This window comes from Struthio camelus, chromosome 8, assembly GCF_040807025.1.
Source record: "Struthio camelus isolate bStrCam1 chromosome 8, bStrCam1.hap1, whole genome shotgun sequence".
Taxonomy (NCBI): domain Eukaryota; kingdom Metazoa; phylum Chordata; class Aves; order Struthioniformes; family Struthionidae; genus Struthio; species Struthio camelus.
This window is the reverse complement of record NC_090949.1, coordinates 35,846,130-35,868,116: the sequence shown is the minus strand read 5'-3', so window position 1 is coordinate 35,868,116 and position 21,987 is coordinate 35,846,130. Positions and strand designations below refer to the sequence as shown.

General features: G+C 35.7%; 1 protein-coding gene across 1 annotated transcript in view; it reads right to left on the bottom strand.

The window, feature by feature from the left end:
• EFCAB7 (EF-hand calcium binding domain 7) overlaps nucleotides 1-21,987 on the bottom strand; it is a 31,387-nt gene that overhangs the window by 3,307 nt on the left and 6,093 nt on the right. Inside the window, exons 3-13 of the mRNA XM_009688678.2 lie at nucleotides 20,924-21,135; nucleotides 18,597-18,683; nucleotides 17,490-17,685; nucleotides 16,259-16,383; nucleotides 11,648-11,789; nucleotides 9,308-9,417; nucleotides 8,126-8,283; nucleotides 7,793-7,926; nucleotides 5,525-5,673; nucleotides 3,231-3,440; nucleotides 236-343 (exon numbers count right to left, since the gene is read on the bottom strand). Of these exons, the coding sequence (XP_009686973.1) occupies nucleotides 236-343; nucleotides 3,231-3,440; nucleotides 5,525-5,673; nucleotides 7,793-7,926; nucleotides 8,126-8,283; nucleotides 9,308-9,417; nucleotides 11,648-11,789; nucleotides 16,259-16,383; nucleotides 17,490-17,685; nucleotides 18,597-18,683; nucleotides 20,924-21,135 (1,631 nt within the window). The remainder of the gene's footprint in view (nucleotides 1-235; nucleotides 344-3,230; nucleotides 3,441-5,524; nucleotides 5,674-7,792; nucleotides 7,927-8,125; nucleotides 8,284-9,307; nucleotides 9,418-11,647; nucleotides 11,790-16,258; nucleotides 16,384-17,489; nucleotides 17,686-18,596; nucleotides 18,684-20,923; nucleotides 21,136-21,987) is intronic.

Genomic DNA, 21,987 nt, shown 5'->3' with positions numbered 1-21,987 from the left:
TGATACGTCAAGTACGTGTTCAGTTTTGAAATATCAAGGCATAAGTCTTAGCTGTACAGGTGATGAAGACAGACTTCTCCACTTTCCATATTCTCATTATTATGATGAAAGACTTGTAAAAGGAAACTGTAAAGATGCCACATGCTTTTTTTTTTTCTTTTTTTCTTTTTCCCTTTTTTTTTGCTTAGATCTGTGATTCTGTGATTTCAAATTAGATAAACAACAAAAATCTTACCGTCATGGATTTTGGTGCCACTTCAACAGCAAAAACCGTGAGTCCCCTATTACTTAGACAGTTCTTACTCTGCTCATTATTGACATGAATAATCACTTTGTTTTCAGACTGCAAGTGAAAAAAAACACGGGGAGCCCATTAGTCTTAATCATTAAGTGGTTGTTCTTCATATAACAATTCCACACTCCTCCTAATTCCTCTGACTTTGCTACTTGCTATCATCAGAGCCCAGATCCATTGTCAAAAGTCACATAAGACTTGTTGAAATAACTTAAGCACTTCTGAAGGTAGAACTTGGGAACACAATTAAGTGAGAAAACTATTTGCCATAGAATGTTACAGATGCTAAAAGCTGACATTGTTTCAAACAGTGACTGGACAAATTCATACTAGAAAAATGCATGGAGGTCTTTTAAGTACAAAGAAACTGTTTCTGGCTCAAGTAGTCCTTGAGCTGCAAATCACTAGGGGCTAGGGCAGTAATCTAGAGAAGTATCATAGCGTGCTTGCCCAACTTTTGTACTCTTAACATCCCTAACTGGCCATTTCTGGAGGAAGGATACTGAGCTACATGCATCTTTTATCTGACCTTCTAAGGCCACAAAATTTAAGTTAAACGCCTAATCTAAGCAGTCTGAACATCCTTCATAGTCAGTTTCCTTGCATAAATGAATGACCAGAGTTACTCACTACGCCTGCCACATATCAAAGATAGGGGTATTTGTGAGACACATCCAGGTGTGACCCATCACAATCTGCACCTCAAAGTGTGTTATAACCATTCTCTTGAAAAAAGCAGCTAACTTAAATAAATTCAGAATGTTTTTTAATGACAAAATTCATGTATGTACAGTCACTTAAAGAAGACTCTCTTACTAAAGCTCTGCAAATACTTCCAAGAAGGATCCAAAATACAAAACTGTCAGTCTAACCCTCTTCAGGAACTGAAAGCTTAGGTAATGGAAAACTTTTTATCCACCAGTTTACCCCAGGCAATATTCAGACAGAAGAGTTAAGGACATGCTACTACTATACCCTCCTAATCAGTTGTCTCTAGATAAATTTGGATTTGACACAGACACTGGAAACGTTAGTGATTCTTAGACAATGCTATCCAACAATCTCTGCTCTGTATTGTGAAATGGAATGGAAACACAGTTATTTTATAGAGTCAGCCTTATGCAGCAACAGAAGCTACTACTAGCTGATAAGGACTGGCAGAAAAAGCTATCTCTGGTGCTCACAACACAAAGGATTTGTGGACAGCAGATTGTAAATGTAGTAACTGTTGAAATATTGTACGGTTGCAAAAATGTAAACGCAATCTAGCATTAAACTTATCATTATTACTGTGATGTCCTATCTGCTTTGGCATCAGTTTGATGAAGTCCTCATTTCTATGTAGCAGTGACACAAAGGCAAACAAAAGAATTATCTGTACAGGAAGATATTTATGGCAACAGGAACAAGGTCACAGAGAGATTCACCTTGCACAGAGGGTATATTATACCAAGTTCTTGCTTTGGCTGATAGGAAATGCCTCATTAACTATTTCTTTTGGGGCACAAATAGGCAGACAATAGACTTGGTTCCACTTATTTTCTGAGAAATTCAAAGCTCTGTATGAAAGGCCTTTTAATCTCCCAGCTCACAGCCTGACCTGGGAGGGACAGCAGACAGACACCTTCCTCTACCCACTGACTAAATACATGCACAAGAACAGAACAGAACAGAACAGAACAGAACAGAATCTCTCAGCAACTAGGGTATTTCCTTAGATTTATTACAAAAATAACAAAGAAAATTATTTCCATTAAAATCTTCCACACAAGAACTGAAGCTCGATCTTGTGCTGGTTGCAGCAAGCTAGTTGCACCGTTGGAAATTTAGAGGAAGAGAGGTTAATACAATTGCCTTTTTATTACTTTTTTCCCCACAGACATTTACAATACAAAAAGATCGCCAGCCTACAGATTCTAATTGGATTTTCAGGAAAGGGCAACTATTTGCTTCAATAGAGAGTAGAGCTGTTTATGAAACCCAAATAGTGTAAATGGCAGTGGTCAGTGATTTTAATCAGATAGCACTCAGTTGTCTCAGCACAGAACTTGCCTCCTTCTCTGACATATACCCAAACATATAAATAACTCCCATGTATCTACCCTAAAGGGCGAAGTGCATATCTAAACCTGTGGTTCCAAGGAGCCTCGGCATTCAGTCCTAATATTAGTCCACCAACCCCACCCCCTTTCGCATGTTTGTCCATTTAAAAATACACTTCTTGCAGTGATTCTGTAAGATTTAAAGCATCTTAAGTTTAGCATCTTACTGAACTGCATTTACTTACTCAGTGTTCCTGACATAAATGAAATTGAGAATGAATAGAAAATTCATTAGGATCTAGGCAAAAAGGTTTAAAAATCTCTGGCAGCATCTCACTAACCACTTTTGCCTGGATTTACATTCATTAGCTTGGATTAGTAATTAAGTTTACCTGTAAGACTAGCAAATTAATAGCAAATTAACATATCCTCCATAATAAGCTTCTAAAACACGGTCTGTGCACACACTGTTCTTTTACTTCCCTATAAACACTGAAGATATTAAATAGTAAAAATACTGTAGTCTTTGCTCTTTCTGTAATTGTATTTCCTGTTTTTAGTAGTTATGTTCCGGTATTACAAATATATTATGTTTATAATCATTACATTCCAAATTTTCACTATTTTGATAAAGACAAACATTCAGTTTCTGTATGTTACTAAAAATTGCTGTCTCATTATAATAAACTGCCTCTTCCAAGAAAACTGATACAGTCTCTTTCGAAGTCTATGGGTTATATTTTCAGTGAACTGTGAATCAGGCTTTTTTTTTTTTTTTTTTTTAAATAAACTAGATATAGAAACTTGGTATGTAACTCTCAAAAGTGAAACAAGGAAGGAATAACAATTACAGGTATTAACACAAAGTATGTTTGAGAAATATCATCCAATACCTTATTTTCAATAACAGAAGTGATTCGTATATCTGTTTTGTAGGTATAAACAATTATGTTTTCACAACCATCCATTACTTTGGCCTCTCCTTTATTAACAACAGACTTGCAAATGGCCCTATTGAGTTGCCAGCCGCCTGTCTCTAGGTATATGGCTTTAATTCTGGGTTTGCATTTTTCTGCATAGACGTCAATGACAAAGGGGCATGCCTGTAACAGAGAGAAAATAAAAAATTATTACCACTTTTTTCTTGTTTCTTCCACTCAGATTTTTATCCACAGCTCCTGAATATTTTCACAGACGCTCTGAAATAGAATTATCCAAGTGTATGTCACTGAATATTAAATATTGAAAATCTGAGAGCTGTGGCTATTTTTTAAAACAAATCAGAGATCAAGACAAATTAGTGATCTCCATGACATTCATGGTATGCTTGATGTGCAGCTTGGTTCATTCCACTCTAGCAAGACAAACCCTCTCTTGGATGACAAAATGTACAGGAATTAAGGAGACATACGAATGTATTTCAGGATATGAAATAAATCTGTCTCCTTCACCTGCCAAACTCTTGCTAACTGTGCCATTTCATACAGATTTAAAATATCTACAGTCTCGCATCAGGAAGCACTCTGCTCTTACAGTTTCTTGGCTAGAAGAGTGTGTGACAACCAGGAGTCCCCATGCTCTTAGACTCATTAAAAGCACCTCTGTTTTTATCAGATGGCTGTTGGAATACACTAGGATTATGCTTTTTCAATTGTATTCTTAATTTATTAGGCTCAATGCTCCTGAAATAGCAAGTCTGAATCTTTTGAAATCCAGGAATTAAAAGGGTTAAGTTATATTCATAACTTAAGTAGATATAAATTTTGGATTAATGACTAAAGCATATAAAGGAGCTGTATTTGTCTTTGGAAAGCGAAGACTATAGCCATAAACCAAAGCTAATATAAGGCAGAAAATACCTGTGAGAAATTTCTAAAAGATGTGATAAAAACCTCCCCAAACCCTTCTTTCTTAGAGCATAGCTCCCTCTTACGTCTGAAGTGCAAAAAGACAGTTCTGTAGCTGCTCTGCTAACCATATTCATAGGAAAAGAAGAGGAAAGCACTACTCATCAAGAAATCGCTCGCCATGATCTCAAGATTTTCACTGAGAAGCCAGCTGAAGTCTCTCCACCACTAACCAAGTATTTTTAGGTCTATATATATTTGTTTTCGGTACATATATTTTTATATGGTGATTACATAACTACATGGTCCTAAATTGCTTTAGTTTAACAAAAGTTAAAGAAAATATGGTAAGACTATGATAAATAACACCAACAAATCAGCTTTTCCTGGGAATAAAAGTTAAATGATAACATTTTCTGCATATTTAATGAGTAGATGTTTTATTATTTTTGTTTTTATTAATTTTCTGTAAATTTTTTTTTTTCTCTTTGTTAAAAATATCCTCTGGAAATTCTGTGATGGGTCTGCAAACTGATAACATGAGAACTACTAACACCCACATTGATACTATTTCTGTAAAAAACCTATAAGCACACAGACACATCAGAGAAATAATCCCTGGCCCTACGAAGTAAACAGTTTGCCACCTAAATCTCTCTCGTTTAAATTTTATGTTGAACATATTCAGACACTATAGTGAGGATCCATAGCAACAGAAATAACCACTTCTGAAAATTATGAACTCTAAATCATGCTAAAAAAAGCTGTCTTATCCTATTCAATGCAACACATTACAAACCCAAATCTAAACTCCATCTTCTAAATTCATTCTAGCTACCCTGTTCTCCACCTGACATTTCTGTGTTAATCTTGAAATTAGTAGCAACAATTTGTTTGCATTATGGGATACTTTTCTGTTGTACTGTGATTAATGGCTTCCTTTGTGGCTTAGGCCACAAAAATGATTTTTTTAAACAAACCTGAACAGAGCATGTTCTGCACTTTGTAGGTTTGCTGACAGGTCACAGTTTACCATCACTACCTTCTCACCAGCAATGCATGAAGTCTTTCAACAGGTATAACCCAAGATTCTTTCCTTTACAACCATGCAAAATATTGGCTTTCTCCTATAGAGCAAAAATCAAATTCTCTCTCTGAAAAATGATACTGTTAACCTAAGAAACGAAATGCCAGGCCTGACAGTCACATGCATTAGCAGCACTTGAACTGGGTCACTGGCCTACTGAAATCAGTTTATGAAGGACAGAAGCAATGCTGCAATTAAACACGGGCAGCAAGTTATATAGGAAGCAATTATTTTTGCTATACAGCTTTCATACCTCTATCATTTCTAATGCTTTATTGTAGCCCAGTGACAATAAAGTGACCCAAAGGTCACTAGGATCTCCTTCACGGTCATTGGCTTCCATGAGATTCAGATCCATAAATCCCTGTCTTGTTAGTTCATTCTTCTTCATGTCAAAATTCTCTGTTTAAAAAGAAAAAGAAAGATAAGGTAGCACTTAAACATCTATTCTCTCTGCAAACTCGCTTTGTCCTCCCTAAGCCAAACTCCTGCTTACATCAATGAGGTTTACAAGATTGGACCATTGTACAGCTTCAGGCTCTCCAAATATTACGTGATGATGAGCCCCCTTGACTAGATATGTGCAGAGCTCTTTGCAGAGCTTTCCCGAGAATTCTAGAGAATGACTAAAGATAGTTGAACCCCAGTATGACCTAAAAGTGGGCAAGCTTTCAAAGTAGAAAGAGTTCATACTGATTTTTTTTTCTTTCTTTCTGCTAGTGGTATCTGCTGTGGTTAAGATTTTCAGAATGGAGAACATTAGGAATAGGAAATGAAAGTCTGGTGGGGCTAGCACCCTTAGTGCTTGGGTCTTTGGTACAGAAATGATTTACTTAGTCCCTAAAAAGCAATAAAATGCCAATAATCCTAACACACCTCTCTCGATAGAATATGGCAGACGGACCACTCTAATGTCAGCAAACACAAAATTGAAATGTCCTTGTGTCAAAGATTTTTAAAATGGCTTTCTCATCTTCATAACAATGCTAAATCTTTACTATATATTATTAAAAAGGGATAACCACTTCAATAAATCTATCTAAAGGTACTCTGCTATTATAAATGGCTTGAACTTTGTTGTCAAGATTTATGATATTTGTCTGAACCCTTCAACTGATTAATGACCTGGCAATACATTCACCGTTTTCTCTTCTTTCCTCTCTTACACACTTCACACAGGCACACACCCCTCCTACTCATATTGACACCAGTGCACAGAGGCATACACAGATATATAAAGTTATAAAATGTGGACTAGTGTGTACAGGGATGAAAGAGAAGAGAAACTGATTTACAGGAAAGTACTTCTTTTATAATTTTTCCATTATTTGGGAAAAAAACTCCAATATCTTAGTGTTTTGGGGAGAAATATTTGACAGGACTTGAAAATTTTCAAGTATTTTGTCCCAAATTAAGCAATGTATCATAGCCTACATAGGAATTATAGCTAACAGATGACATGGGCTAATATAGGATAATATGCCATAGTGACACTTCAGACATGGGCTGCAGAAAAAATGTTTCATATACAAACTTCTAATTTTCATACAAGGACTTCCGAATTTCCATTTCCATTTGACTTCAGCTAAACTGCCAATGCTTGGAAACCACTGCTTCCATGGACTGCGTTGCCAGAGTATCTTACAGTCACTTGTAGTTGTATTCTCCTAACCTGCTTATGAAACAGATATGTGTATTTAAGGCCTTTGCAGGGTTAAAGCAAAGCCACAGAATTCCTTTTCTTCTTCAGAATTGACATTTGGGGCCCAATACTGCTCCTTCAAGCTGGCAGGATGTCCAGTGACATCGATGACACACATATCTACAGATAGAAGAAATACAGCTGAAAGAGTCCTATCTGTCAGCTTCCTGGTCTCACTCACAGAAGTCTCAGAACCTCATAGCTTCATATAGGGCAATTTGGGTAAATTGATGCACTGTATATGAACCTTCAAAAGGCAGATTTCTAATGAAAAAATGCTTACATCTGAAGATGTATGGTTGCAATACATATTTTCTAATGTCTAATTTTCTAAGCAATCATAATAAGCTCTGGATGCCCTTGTTTTAAAGTACTGTATATACACTGATTAACTGCCCCTCTCAACACCTTGTGAAACATGAAAGCAGTGTCACCTGAATCTGCAGAAAAAAAAATTGATTCAGTGAAAAATTGTTACAGATAAATTCACTATATGATCCTTGATTAGAAAGCTACAGCTATAGCACGTCTTTCACCTATAAAACTTTTAAAACTTTGCAATTAGCAATGAGAACTTTCTCAACAGAAGGTCAGCAGCACACAAATCAGAATGAAGCAAAACAAAAGAGAAGAGATTGGAAAAGGATGAGAAGCAAAAACAAAACACGGAGAAGAGAACAATAACGACACATTCCTGGCATGGGCTACAAAAGACTCTGTTTCTGTGCTGCATACATTGTATGGTGCTATAAAAAAAAAAAAACTTGCAATTAGTTTTATAGTCCTAGTTAACTGAATCAAGCACAGCAAAAAACTTACCTTTACACACAGCCCAGGCTTCCTCATCACATTTCTCACCACTAGTCCGCAGTTCAAAGAAATTGTACTCCTCCAAACTCAGAAGGCCATTCCCATCCAAATCAATGGTTTCAAATACATCCAATAAAGCTGCTCTAAAAGATGAAAAAGGCAAACTTTTTTTTCCAAATACTTCTATTTCTTCTACTGTCTCATAATACTGCTGATAACTATTCAATCTATTTCAGAATATTCTGTACAAAAACTAGTTTAGTGACATACAGCTACAGGCAATGTTGTTCAGCGCACATAGACATGGTAACTCTTGCAAAAGTATTTGGGAACATGACTCACCGGAACTCTTTAGTAAGAGCCAGTTCTCCATCTTCACCTCTATACACCAGTTTTGCTTCTCTAGTAATTTGAGGTTTTACCTTCTTGAGTTTACAGCCTGTCGTGAATGGGAGTAGCCAGTAAACTCCCGATCCAAGCTCCCCTTTCCATCCAAACATCTACTCTTAAAGGAAGACAGAGAAGCTCTTAGGTTACTGCTCAAATTATGTCTTCCTTTATTAACAGTAGTCATACAAAAGTGATGAATTCCTTGAAAATACTCGTAATGTTAGGCTCTTTCCTTAAAGAAAGCAGGTCTACAGTAAGATGCTGTGTGATGCCATTTCAAAGAGACAAAAACTAATGAATCTCCTAGTTGCAATAACAATTAAAAAAATATATAGGACCAGAGATGAGGGAAGAGCATTCATTATTGGAACTGGCCAGTGACACTGCTACCATTTTTCAGATTTGTAATTCTTTTTTTTTTTTTTAATCTTAAACTCTTAAAAAAAAAAAAAATCAGCCAGAAGCAGGCTAACAAAACCCAGAGTTTTTTCATTCCTTCCCTGATTTGGCAACTTAGTTCAATTTTCAAAGAAAACTTTCTATATAAAAATTCACAAGTAACTTAGGGTTTAAGAAGGAAGCTGAGCTCCCTGTGGCTTTGGATGGCAGAAATAACAATGCTGCAATTTCTCCTGCCTTATTTCTGTAATAGGATAAGAATTTTCAGTGCGCAATTAAGTTTAAAATCATGTATACGGCAGGGAGAAAGAAAATTAAAGGAAGTTTTATCAAATGTGGCCTTGGAATTTTTGGAATACAGGAATTCAGATGAGTTTCCACCAAAATTCTAGGGGTATTAGAATATCTATACGGATAATCAGCAACTCAGCAATATTTGCCAATGCAACACTTAAGAATATAGCCCTCACTGGAACTTCATTAAACTTCCATACATGTGGTTTACAATTCACGACATCCAAAGGGCATAACTAAGACAGTTTTCAAATCTTCTGACTTACTTTGTAGAAGTTCTGCTGGTTTTGGAAGAGAATACACACATAACAAATGTTCTTTCTCTCTAGTCTGAGCAGATAGTTTGAATTTATTCCAAATACGTGGAAACTTACCCATACAGCACTAACACATACACCTAAGTATAAAAATTAACATAGAAATAAAACGAAAATATCTAGCCTCTTTATTTTGTTGTTCAGTAAAGCTTATGAGCTGTAGATTTTCTTGGCTTTCATTTTCCTTCAGAACATACAAAGCTGTATCCACTGACAACCAATGACAAGATTTTCCTAAAAAAAAAAAATTGCATACATTGTTTTTTGTTGAACATTGAAGTATGTATTTCTATTATAATTATAACATTTGTCCCTGTTAACGTACGAAGAATCCATCGCATGTTATTAGGATTTCTTTCCTAGTTAGACCTATCAAAGAAATTGTTCCAAGTCTTGTCACTGTCTTACTGAAAAGGATTACTATTAATAGTTCAAATATTAAGCCCTTTGATAGTTAATGAAGCTATTTCTATTGTTTTCTACTATTAGTACAACCTTATTATTTACTACTTTTCTTTATACTAAGATCCCTAGATATTTACAATTAAAGATATTAGCAAAATTATACTACATTCTCTTCTAAGGTTCTATAAAATATTGTTAAACTCATCTTGAGTGGAAAAGTAGATTATGTTCAAAAGCGAGACATACTCAAGATGTAAATCTCTGAAAGATAAGTTTCAATCATTTTTTAAGAATTTAACAGCAAGATCTCTCTACACGACATCACCAGTTGTTTTCTATTTGTCTTAGGTTTGATTAGAATGGTGGCCTGGTCTTAAATACTTTGCATAGATGCCATTTGAATCTCTGATTTTTTTAGCTGCTTAGTCCCTGAGGGCAATCAATCAATCAGCTATTTAATGGTCTTCAAGTTAATCAGTCTACAACAAAACTGTAAATGAAATGTAGGATTTAGTTTTTCTTCAAGTATGAATTTAGCGTGAATCAAAGATACTAGACAGTGGCTACACACCACATAAACTGCATATGCCTCTGTTAAAACGTCAGAGAAAATTTTGAGCTTTCATAAAAGGGTAATTGCTCCACTAACAGATAAATTCTTGCTTTACATACTAGTATTATGTGTAACGATTTTTCTATTTACAGCACAGTAGTGTTGTACAGAAGAAGAATATTTACAAAAAACAAGTAAACATGCATGCTTTTAGTCGCAAGGAACTTCTGGACCATGCTGCAGCAGAAGTATCCTAAGGCACAGCTTAAGAGGGAAGAAGAGGAAGAGAGGAGAGGGAAAAGGGAGGAGATGAAAGAAAAGCTAGTGGGAGAGCACCAGTATATTCTGTTATTCAAATTTAGTAGCCTCAGACCATTTTTCCATATCCTTAGAAGTCCTGTTGATCAGCTTCCCATTTGAGCAGGTGGAAAATACCTACTTTCTGTCAATTATTTGAGGCAAAGATTTCATTCTCAACCTCAATCAGAATCATCTGTGGCACAACAGCCGCCAATCCAGCCAATTCTAAAACATATTTGAGATGCTCCTGTTTCACAAGATTAAAGAGAAAATAACCTATTTGTGGATAAAAAATATCTCTAAGACAGCAACTGGATAAAGCCCCTTGGTAAATTACTAGGGAGAACAAAGCCCATCGTGTTTGGGGAAAAGGAGCACACAGGTTGACTCATCTCAGGTGCATCTAACGCTAGGAACGTCACAGGGACAAAAATTTTAAGACAAAAATTAAAACGGGCAAACTAAGCTCTAAAACCCTCAGACAAGATTCATAATTGAAGTGTCATGATACCCTACTGCCATAAAAAAACATAGCCAATTTTAAGTATATACAAAAGCATTTGGTGTGGAGAATACAAGATCTCTCAGGCAGTACTCGCTAAGTTTTATATTATTGTTTCCCATAAAGTACATCAACACCTTAAAGGGAGATACTGCAAACAATACCAACACTTAAATTTCGGCTAGGAAACTCTTTAGCAAATCTACGGTCAAAAGCACTATCTCCATAATCTTAAAATACTCAGTAAAAACAAAGCACCTAAATACCATTTTGCATCTGGAACAAACACTGCAGCATCAACAATCTAAAAGGCTGGCTGACTGGGAAAAGAAAGATTAACTGATTTTCACTGCTCAGGCAGTGAGAACAAGAAGAGTAAGCAGAGAACATAGTTTGATAAGTAAAGTTATATTTTTATAGGACTCTGTCAACAGAGAAAAATACTGCAATATCTAGTTGAAATTTTTAACCTGCTACTGTGACAAATAACAGTTTTGGTAACTTAAGAAAAAACAGTTCTCTGCTTTTCCGTTATTGTGCGGGGGTATGGTCAATATATAGTTAGTTTCATTACACTTGTGACTTTCTGTTCTCCATGTGTGCTTATGTGTGCACATACGTGTGTGTGTGTGAGATGCATCAGCAGGAGAGAAAAAGCATTTTTTAAAGAAGAAAATGCTCCAAACAAAAACAAACATGCTTACCTTCTGCCTGACAAAGGTTTAAAGGCTTGATGGTAATACATACTGTAGACCTCTGAGGTAAGTGCAATCTGTATTTGTGACTAATGATTTCACCATCTTCTTCTAAGTAGAAGCATCCTTTGGATTGTGCACATTGCCATTCCTGGAAACCAAGCAAATATTAGATGTCGTCTTGATCTTTGGTCAAGATCAAAGATCTTTCTCTTAAATGTATTAATTTGATGATCTAAACTATATCTAGATGAATACTGCATAAAATACAGCACAAAATATAGCCTTAATTTTTTTTAAGAATTCTCTGAAATAGTCCTTTTTGTAGTCAATTTTGGCAGATCGATTAGTAAAATTGCTTCATTTATGAAAATGCTTGAAAAACATACAGATTACCTCAATGCTCAAATAGTCCAAATGAAATTTGAATTGCAATGAATCAAGCTGAATTCAGAAATTCTCCAGACTGTGTGATTTACCACTGAAATAATGGAATTTGTGCTGTATTAGTCCCATCAGGCCAATGAAGCAAGGAACGTAACTGATTAGCTTGAACAATGAGGAGTTACTCGCTCAGACAAATTACAAGCACAAGAACAGATCAAATTAATTAACTGCTTAGCATGTTATTTTTTAGATCTAGTTCCAAAAAGCTTCTACTTCAGTAAAACATTTAAGCACATCCATAAACCTCACTGATGTCACTGTACTTTTCTGAACTGGGTTCTAACAGCATTTCATTACCATTGTCAGAAGAATCCGACACAAGTGAGTACATTCACGTTCATTGTTCAAGGCTAGCCAGAATTTGGCTAAAGCTAGTGTGAATCCTCTTTGTAAGAAAGTGATACTTCTCGGCTTCTGTCAAAGCCATTGCAAAGACACAAAGGGAAAATTACACTCTTTGTGAACAAGGTTGCTAGAAAAGGTTCCTGAGTTTGCAGAGATACTAAAACAGCTACATGCTTGATTTTTTTTTTAAATTAGGTCCTAATTTTCAATTTCAAATATCATTTGGCAAAAGAGAAACAAAGTCATTACAAAAATATTGTATGCCTTGAGGAGAGGAAGATATCCTTGGCTTTGCTTCCCTGGTCTTGATTGAACCCATTATTTGCTTCCATTTACTTCCACAGTTACTATCCATTAGTTACTTTCCTAGCAACAGAAGATACTGCTTCTGAGCAGACCTTAGCAGACAGAATCTTTGAAATTAATCTTAGCAGAGAGATCTGCTCTGGAGCCTGTACCTTTGCTTAGGGTTCAGTGTAACAGGTAAACTAACAAAGATCTGAAAGACGAGCTTCTAAAAAAGGGAGAGGGGCTGCATGTGACTCCCAGTAAGGAAGATGACCACTAACTCACTCGAAGGCCAACCGGTCTTCACATTTCATTCCACGCTGCTTAAAGAATCAGTTTTCATTACAGTGCGTTCACCTTCATTTGACAGTATTTTACAGTCACTGACCTAAAGGTGTCAGGCAAGAACTGGACTTCGCTAGAGCAAGTATATCTGGGATGCCAAGTAACATACCTGGTAATACACAGAGCTCTGATCCTAAATCTAGATTTCTTTATTCAGAACTCTTCATTTCTTAAGAATATAAATTACTCAGGAACTCATGGATTTAAGAGCATTCAGTCCTCTGCCACAGTTTCGTCACTGATTTCTATGGGAACAGGATTAACCCCTTGGCATTTCCTATTTAAACTCTACTTAATTCGTCTTCACGATATGCAAGCTCGTACCTTGATATGTGAGATGTATCTTGAGCAAAATCATTGCAGGTATTCGCATAGAAAGACCCTGCAGAACTTAACTAATTGATCCCTGATTCCACATTTTGCCTATGGATCACTCTTATCAGTTTCACCAAAACAACACGAACTCAGATATGAAAAGAATCTCCACGCTAAAGGAATAAAATATATCATCCTTAACAAAACATTAGTATGGATAAATACTGAGAATTCAAATTCTTACACAACTGGGAACTATCTTAATCTCAAAATACTTTATTATTATGGTAAGACCACCCTGTCCTATCTAAGATGTCAAATGAACAGCAACAATTATGTCAGCCTCGGTATTCCAATAGTTTTCGTAGCACAGTGCATCATCCTGATTTTACCTGGTCCATGGAGAGTAGTTTTGTCCTATTTGCTCATCTTCCATTTTTCTAGCATTATTTCAAATGAAAGACAAAAATTTCCTGCGGTTTTGCGTTCATGTAAGTGATAGATGTTGTTAACATAGGGACATCAAACAATCCAAATAAGCAGGGAAAACATCTCAAGGAACAATGTCCTTGTTAAGTTGCGACTAACAAGAAACAGAAGTTTAACAATGCTTTAGGAATCATTAACTCAATTGTTATTCTTGCAGGGAGCATAAGGTGGTGCTATATTCTCTGAATTATCAATATCACAGTACAAAAGGAACGTAATTTGAGAAGTCAAAAGAAGATTTTCTGTTTTGAATGTAGCATGTTACTTCAATGTATAATAAAGGATGTGAAATACAAAGGCATAAACTTGTCAAATAATAGCTAACATAGTGGAAAATGTTCTACTTAAAAACGTTAATGCTAAAGAAATGATAGGGGATAGCTGCTGCTGCCAGTGCTGGTCACTGCCCAAATACTGTATTCTACTGCTATTAAAATTTAAGTCATCATGGGAACATACCTATGCATAATTCCAAACAAAAAGACCCCTCTGGGATATTTCTTTTGCACTGTGTATACAGGTCTTTCACTGACTTCAGTAGAACAAAATGCAAAGGTGAGACTCCTTAGCAGGGATAATTTGTTTGTTATGATTTAGTTACCCAAAGCAGAGAGAGCATTTTAGAACATGATTCACTGCTTTCACTTGTTTTGCTAATATCTTTTAACCTTGATTAAAATCCATAAGATGAATATTTTGCCAAAATTTAAAAATTGCATTAGCTAGGTTTTAATTAATCAATCAACTACAGTTGAAGCCCAACAGGTCAGTATGTTGTTTATGCACATGTGTAACACTTATGGAACTCGTCTATTTTTTGTCCCTAAATTTATTTCCAAGGCTTTGAATAGGTCACGCAACTCTACTGACAAAAAGAGAACACATGGAAGAATTGTCCTGTGCTATGAATACATTTCATGTTTTTTGTTTTTAAATTTAGATGTTCACAGTGTTTTGAGTTCTAATGTATTCTTCTGTCAGAAGTGCAACTTTAGCATCGGTCCAACTTCATGATGGCAATATTTTCTTACTGTCCCAAAAGACTGTGGAAAAAAAGTATTTCTGAATCTAAGATGAATGAAAAGAATTTTTGTGCTGTTAGATCCTGATCCACAGCCTAAATAAATCATTGTGTTTGTTCATCGATTTTGATGGGGTTTGTATTGGGCCTTTAATAGTTAGGGTTAAAAAAAAGGTTCTATTTACACCTACTTACATTTATTGATCAATTTAATTTTTTATATGATGCTAATCAATAGTATTCAATAACTGCAGCTGCTATTTTCAATCAGCTCTTTACTTGCGTGTAAAAAGAAAGACGAATCCAATATTGGGAAACTGTGGGATGGTTTTATACACTACATATCATGTTTGAACAAGGTGAAATTGCAGGTTAAATTGCATGGAGGTCCAGATACCTAAACAGACTGCAAAAAATTCCTTTGAGATTATGTTTTTAAATTTTAATATAGAACAAATGTCACTGTATAGCAATGTTGAAGATATAAAGGACTTCAGAGTTCAATAACAAATACAGAGTTGTTATTTGAAACAAAAATGTAACTCGAGAGAACAATCAGTTCAGTTTTCCAGCAGCAGTTATACTATGTGGTCATAACCATTTTTTCCGTTTTATACAGAGGTCTCAAGATGCACATTTTTAATGTATCCTAGCAGTTTCCAGTTAATGTTTTATATTTCTATAGCTATTATTTTCTGTTGAAAGAAAACTAGTAAAGGTTGAGTCAAGAAAGCAAAAACAAAGGAAAAAGATCAATATTAACACTCTACAAATATTGACTTAGCAAAGTGACTTTGTTGTCTTTCTCCCACAGGAATTTATATTGAATGAGTGATTTATTTAAACTAAAATACTGATAGAGCATATTAGTCTAAATAACAATCAATATTTTCAGGCTACAGCATATATTTACAAATTAATGCCCAACAAACTAAATATGCTTGGAGTCTGTTATTTATTTCCAATTACCTTTCATTTAAAGGTTTATGATACACAATCTTTCAGACTACTTAAGCATTTAAAGTTCTCACCAACCTAATAAATTATTCAATTTTACATTTCTCAAAAAGTCATTAAACGTTTTATCCAGCAGTGGTTTCATTTATTAAAAAAACACAATTTGTTCTATTAAACCTTCACACCTGAAAAATTACTTTCAATAACTAAATGTCAGCAAAACCAACAGTATATAAAAATGTTAATAATAATATGTATCAAGAAATGTCTCAGTAGCGTATAGCTGCCCTTGACAAACTATTAATAAAACATAAGATAAAAATCAAAGAAAAACGGCTTCTTATTTAAAATGCAATAACATATGTGCCTGGAGGAAAGCAACATAATTTCAATAGGACTGGCTTACATAATACCTTTACTGTGTTTGGTTCAATTAGCTTTGCGTTTCTGTTACGACTGGCACTCATGCTGAAAGTGGAAGAAATGGATGCTTTGCAACTTTGAGCTGATGAGGGTCTTGAAGAAATTCTGCTGTCCCCTGTAATCACAGATATTCCGTTACAATCAGATTATTTCATCCCACTTTGAGCGCTATTTCTTGTAAAGCCATACGTGTATACGCACATAGAGGAAAAAGTGGATGACAATAACTTGAATGAGATAGGCTGACTTCCCTTGTGATTATTTAATACTTAATCATTGATTAGCCAAACATCTTTACTTCCCTGCTTATACATCCCCGATGAATGGGCATATAAATAGCAGAACCTTGGAATCTGAATCTGCCTGAAGGACAAGAAATTCTTACCACACGATACAAACTTTGTCCTAACAGGGTACATTTATCCAACTTCTAATTTAAGTTATTTCTTCCCAGGGCAATGTAGTCTTCCTTACAGATAGCATATCACGTGGGCACAATCGACCAAGACAATTACTTCCAGGCCTTTACCTCCCAGTTCCTTAAGTTGGGGCACCTCTGCTAGTGCAACTGTTGATTTAGCAACATAAATTCAGCCTTGGCATTCTCTCTTTTGTCATCTTTGTACTTCTTCAACTTCAGCAGAACTTTTGCTTGAATTCAAGCAACTTAAACAGTACACTCTACCTATAAATGCAAATATTTCATATACAGTACCTTTACAGTCTTTTATCCTGTAGTCTTTTCCCAGTTTGGGAAAGTTCTTAAATACATTTGTAACTTCAGCCACAACCAATAAGACAGTTTAAAGTTCTTCCTGAAAAGGGGCCTCAATAATTGGAAAAAAAGAAAGACTGTTTGCTTATTGATACACAGTTAAGGTTTCATCTCTGATCAGGGAAGGAAACAAATAACTTGCCATGTTGCAACATCTGTGCACTCATTTTCTTTCTTTCCTCTGGACTGTGCCACATGAGAGTCAACCAATTTTACCCCTAAGAGGAATTTGATAGCTTCAGATGATAGAAGTGGCCGGAGTCCATTTGAACATGGGGGCCAGATATTCTCCTGGGACATTTACATGACTGCCACAGCAGAAATGAATAATAGTCGATGACATCCTCTGAGAAAATCTGAGAAAAACTAAACAAATACTTACTCGTTTGTTGACCCAGAAAATGAACTCTAACAGAATGAAAGCTCCCAATACAAAAAATAAATACCTTTCATTGCTGTAAGTTTGTGATCAGCTTTCCTTGAGACTCTTGGCGATGGTTTAGATACTGGCAGCGCAATCCCTTCAGAAGAAGTTTCAGCTTGACTTCCAAACTGCTGACGCCTCAATCGACTGTCAACTTCCAGTTTCTCTAGTGCAGTCTTGCAGCACTGCTCACTGGTTGTCATGTATAAGTCACAAAACTTTAGACAGTAAGAAGTAATCTGGTAAGCAAAACTTTCTCAGTTTTAAGGATAAAAACATAACACTAGTAAGCAAAACAATAGAATAATAGATGGAATGCACTTTCTTTTAACGCACAATATTACTTTTATTTTCATGAATCCGAGTGACCATTCTCAAATGACAGTAAAATAGAGCCATGATTCAATGGGCAGGTCACAATACTGAATGAAAATGAAGTGTGACTTTCAACCCAAGAGATTATTTATATTTCTTTTTAGACATTTGCAGCCTGTTTTGTGTGTGTGTGTGCGTGTGTGTGTTCGTGTGTGTGTGATTTTTAGTAGTATTTTTTTCCCCCATGACACCATATTTATGACACAGATCTTTGTGGCGTTTTTTGCACAGTTTAAAACTTAGTCACTGCTTAGAGATGCTGTTACAATAACATAAAACTGAAAAGAGCTTACATCTTGAAAATTAGATGCTCAACATGTAAAATAATTTCCCCCACATGTGAAATTACATAATGTCACAGACATCACAGTCCTCACTGATTAGCTAAGTTTGTTGTCAGTTGTCATCTTTATCCTGCTATTGCTTCAATTCTTACCTTCATTCATGCTATTAGGTGTCACGCTGACTCTGTCTAATACGTGAGGTTCACTTGTAGCAAGTGACCTTTTCAAGTATAATAGCTAGGGCAGTACATTGTGGGATGAAGCAAAGGAGGCAGGACTCTCATTTTAGCCCTTGGAGAAGTAGGTACCAGCCCATGCACCAGTACATAGGCAGATCATAAAAAAAAATAAAAATAATAATAAAAAAAATCAATCAATCAATCATCAATGGGCTAACACATGGAGGTATTATCTATTGCATTTGCTTGTTCCAATAACACCAAGAATAGATAACATCACTGTTTTCATACCTTGTTGTAGTCAAGTTTGCCACTGCTGTTAAAATCAGCCAGTTTAGTAATGGCACTCACTTCATCCAGAGTCATTTTTTCACATCTCTGCAATAAGCAACTCAGTTTTAGCTCTTAATCAAGAACGATGTTCACTACTTTGAATCACCAAATTAGAGGTCAACATTATTAAAAAAAAAAAAAAAAAGTACAATGCTACTAAGTACTACAATGCTACTAAGTACTGAATAGCAGAATTACATCAGTTTATGCAATTTTGTGGTATCTTATAGAAGCCCACCATGAATGATACCTACGTCAATTTCAGAAAGTCTTCCACAGGCTGGGGTATCTCAGACATTCTTATTCTTATCTCTATTGTAGCATGCTAACCACCATGACCTAATTTCATAATACTTTGTTTCACTCACTTACTTGTACTATCCTATTATGCCTACAGTGGGTCAATCTACATTTGCAATTTAGTGCACTGGCAGGGTTATTCTCAGGTGTGAATTTGTCTTGCATTTATACTTGGAGTCATGTTGAGTGCCCCACTTGCAACACGGGCACAAAGTACATCTCTCAGGAAGAGAGCATGTCTTCTGTAAGATCCTCCAGCAACTCCTCTATACGTATGCACATGACTGTTAGTAATGACAAGGCAATATGCAATTGCTGTACAGAAATCTGCTTCCCATCACCTTTTAGCTATGGATACATGGTGTATACTTAGTACCAATAACTGATGCAGACTTCAGCGTTGGTAAACGTTATGTGGACCTATGGTCCCGGATCCATAACGGACTGCAACAAATCAAACTCTGGTCCTTCCCTCATTGCACAGCACCAGTTGCTAATGTAGGCATGTGTAACAAGTTTTGCATTTGGGGCTCTATAAAATGATGCATTTACTTTATGTAACTTTACTGTGTTTACAGTCTGCAGCCTAACTCAAGATCTATTCCTTCTGTCTTGTGTTACAACGTTTCTTTACCATTGCAACTGCATCTTTTTGTTCATGCAGAAGGAGGATTAAAGATGTCTCAAGTCAAAAAACGATCTTAAATTTCTTGTGGTTGACCCAGTAAAACAAAACATAAACTGTTCCTTCAGTCCCCGTTTGCTCTCTTTTATCTTTCCTTAAAATCCTGTCATTCTCACTTGTGAAAACTTTACTAAAATTCTACTTCTAGTCCATTTTTAATTGTTACTGCTCCTTAGTGTTTGTGCTATGTAAGATGATTGGCTTTTACAATGAAGGGGTTTTTTTTTGGTTGTACAGAGCAAAAAAACTGACAGAACAGAGAAAGAAAATAACTATAGTTATCTGTGGTACAAGACCGTGCAGTTTAAAGTTAGAGCATCAGCTTTGTACTGGCTGGAAGATTGCTTTGTTTCGGGGGGTTTGTTTGCTTGTTTTGCAGAACTTCTCAGGACCTGGATTTTAATGTTGCCATACTCTTTAAAGTTCTAGCTCCTAGAATCTCATCGCTTCACAAAAATCTCCACTGCTGTTTTACAAACTGCTTTTCTAACCTTTGTGATTTATACAATAAAGCCAAAAAACATAGTTGCAGGTCAGTAGCTAAACGAAACGTTCCAGATAATCTTAAATGTTATTATTTTAAGCCCTATTAACGATATGCATAGGTAAGCCTTATGATTTCTGCACCCTTTTATTAGGGGTTATGCATTGTCAACACAAAGAACTGACTGACACTCGGACAAGCTTATTGGAAGACCCTGATGAACTAAATAGAAGATCCAGTGGAGTCACTGGAGTGGCAGAACTTGTCATAGCTGTGATAAGATTAAAGCACTGATCTTAATATTTCATGTATAAGGTACATAGATGTTATTTTTTAACTTTGTATCTGAACATGCTTAAACAAACTTGTGATGGTAGAATAGTAAATGTATGAACTTTATCAACAAAGTTAATGGTACAATCCCAAAGGGCTGCAGAGGAGCCCTGCAAAGAACAGAGGGATTTGCAGGGACTGAACCCAGTAAGAGCCGAATTGATTCCCTTCTGTTGCTCCAGTACAGTACAGGGTTTTTTTTAAATATTAAAAATATTTTTCTACTAATTCTGATCTTCAAAGAGCAATTGCCAAAAGTGACAAATAGGTTATGAACTGCATGACAGTAAGGGGGGGAAGAAGAAGTCCACAGATAACCACAGAAAGTTAGACATAAAATTGAAAAAAAACTAATGAATCACTTATTGACTCTTTTGATCAGGAATATGTTATTACACATTTAAAATGGTTTTATAATCTAATTTCCAAAATGTCTACTACTAATAGTTAAAAATGGACAATTAAGTTTTCACCAATACTTACTGTTGTAAGAATTTTATACAGTTCATCATGTAAAATATATCCAGAATTATCTAAATCTATTTTTCCAAATGCTTTGAGCAGTTCAGCTTTTGTAGATGTTTTTTCTTTTTTTAAGATAGTACAAAAATCATCAAAATTCAGTGTGGTTGTTTGTGAAGTCCAGTATTTATTAAGTGTCTTCTGAGATGGATTTCTTCCAGCCTGTTGAAGTACTGAAAAATAAAACACAATATTAACTATGTATTTGAGCTGTCAGTATCAATAAGGAATTTTCTCAAAACATCCTTCAATCACTGCATATATTCAAACTTAAAAAAAAAACCAAACAAACAGTCAATTCAAGGGAAAAGCAGATTGGAAAGATAGCTTTGCTTAACACGGACATAATATGAATCCTGTATTCTACTGACATAGACTAATTGCGACCTTCCCTTGCCCTTGAATTCAGTGGTTTGTACCAGAGAGGTCAGAGAAGCCTGAGGGGCACAGCAGCTCCCCAGAGTGTTTCTTTGAAAAGAGTCATGAAACAGGCAGCACCCAGCATTCTATGCCACCCCTCCAAACTACAATCCAGCAGAGAGATGATCTGTAGTGCACTGCTGAGAATGATGCCCAATTTCTTCTCCTACAGAAAAGGAAGAAACCAGAAAGCAGTCTGTGACTTTTTATAACACAAAAACATCACAGGCAGTGCAGTAGCCAACTATAATTTTTGCTTATTGGCTCTGATCTGCATTTTTCCCTTACTTATGTGCACTGTCCTACTAAACTCAATGGGACAACTCCCTTAAATAAAGTCCACAGGACCAAACCATTAATTAGGCAAAATACCCATTGACTTGAAACACAGAATCTCCTCCCCAAACGACAAGTGTAAAGCTCAGCTCAGTGTGTATGATCTACAGCCTTAATATCAGTAACCTACTATTTGTAAATTTGCATATTATTAGATCCCATTTCTACTGAGATCCATGTCTTCCCATTTACGTTAACAAGAACTGAGATGCAGTGTTCAAATTTTCTTAAATAATCTTTTATGTCACCTCTATACATTTAAACTTATC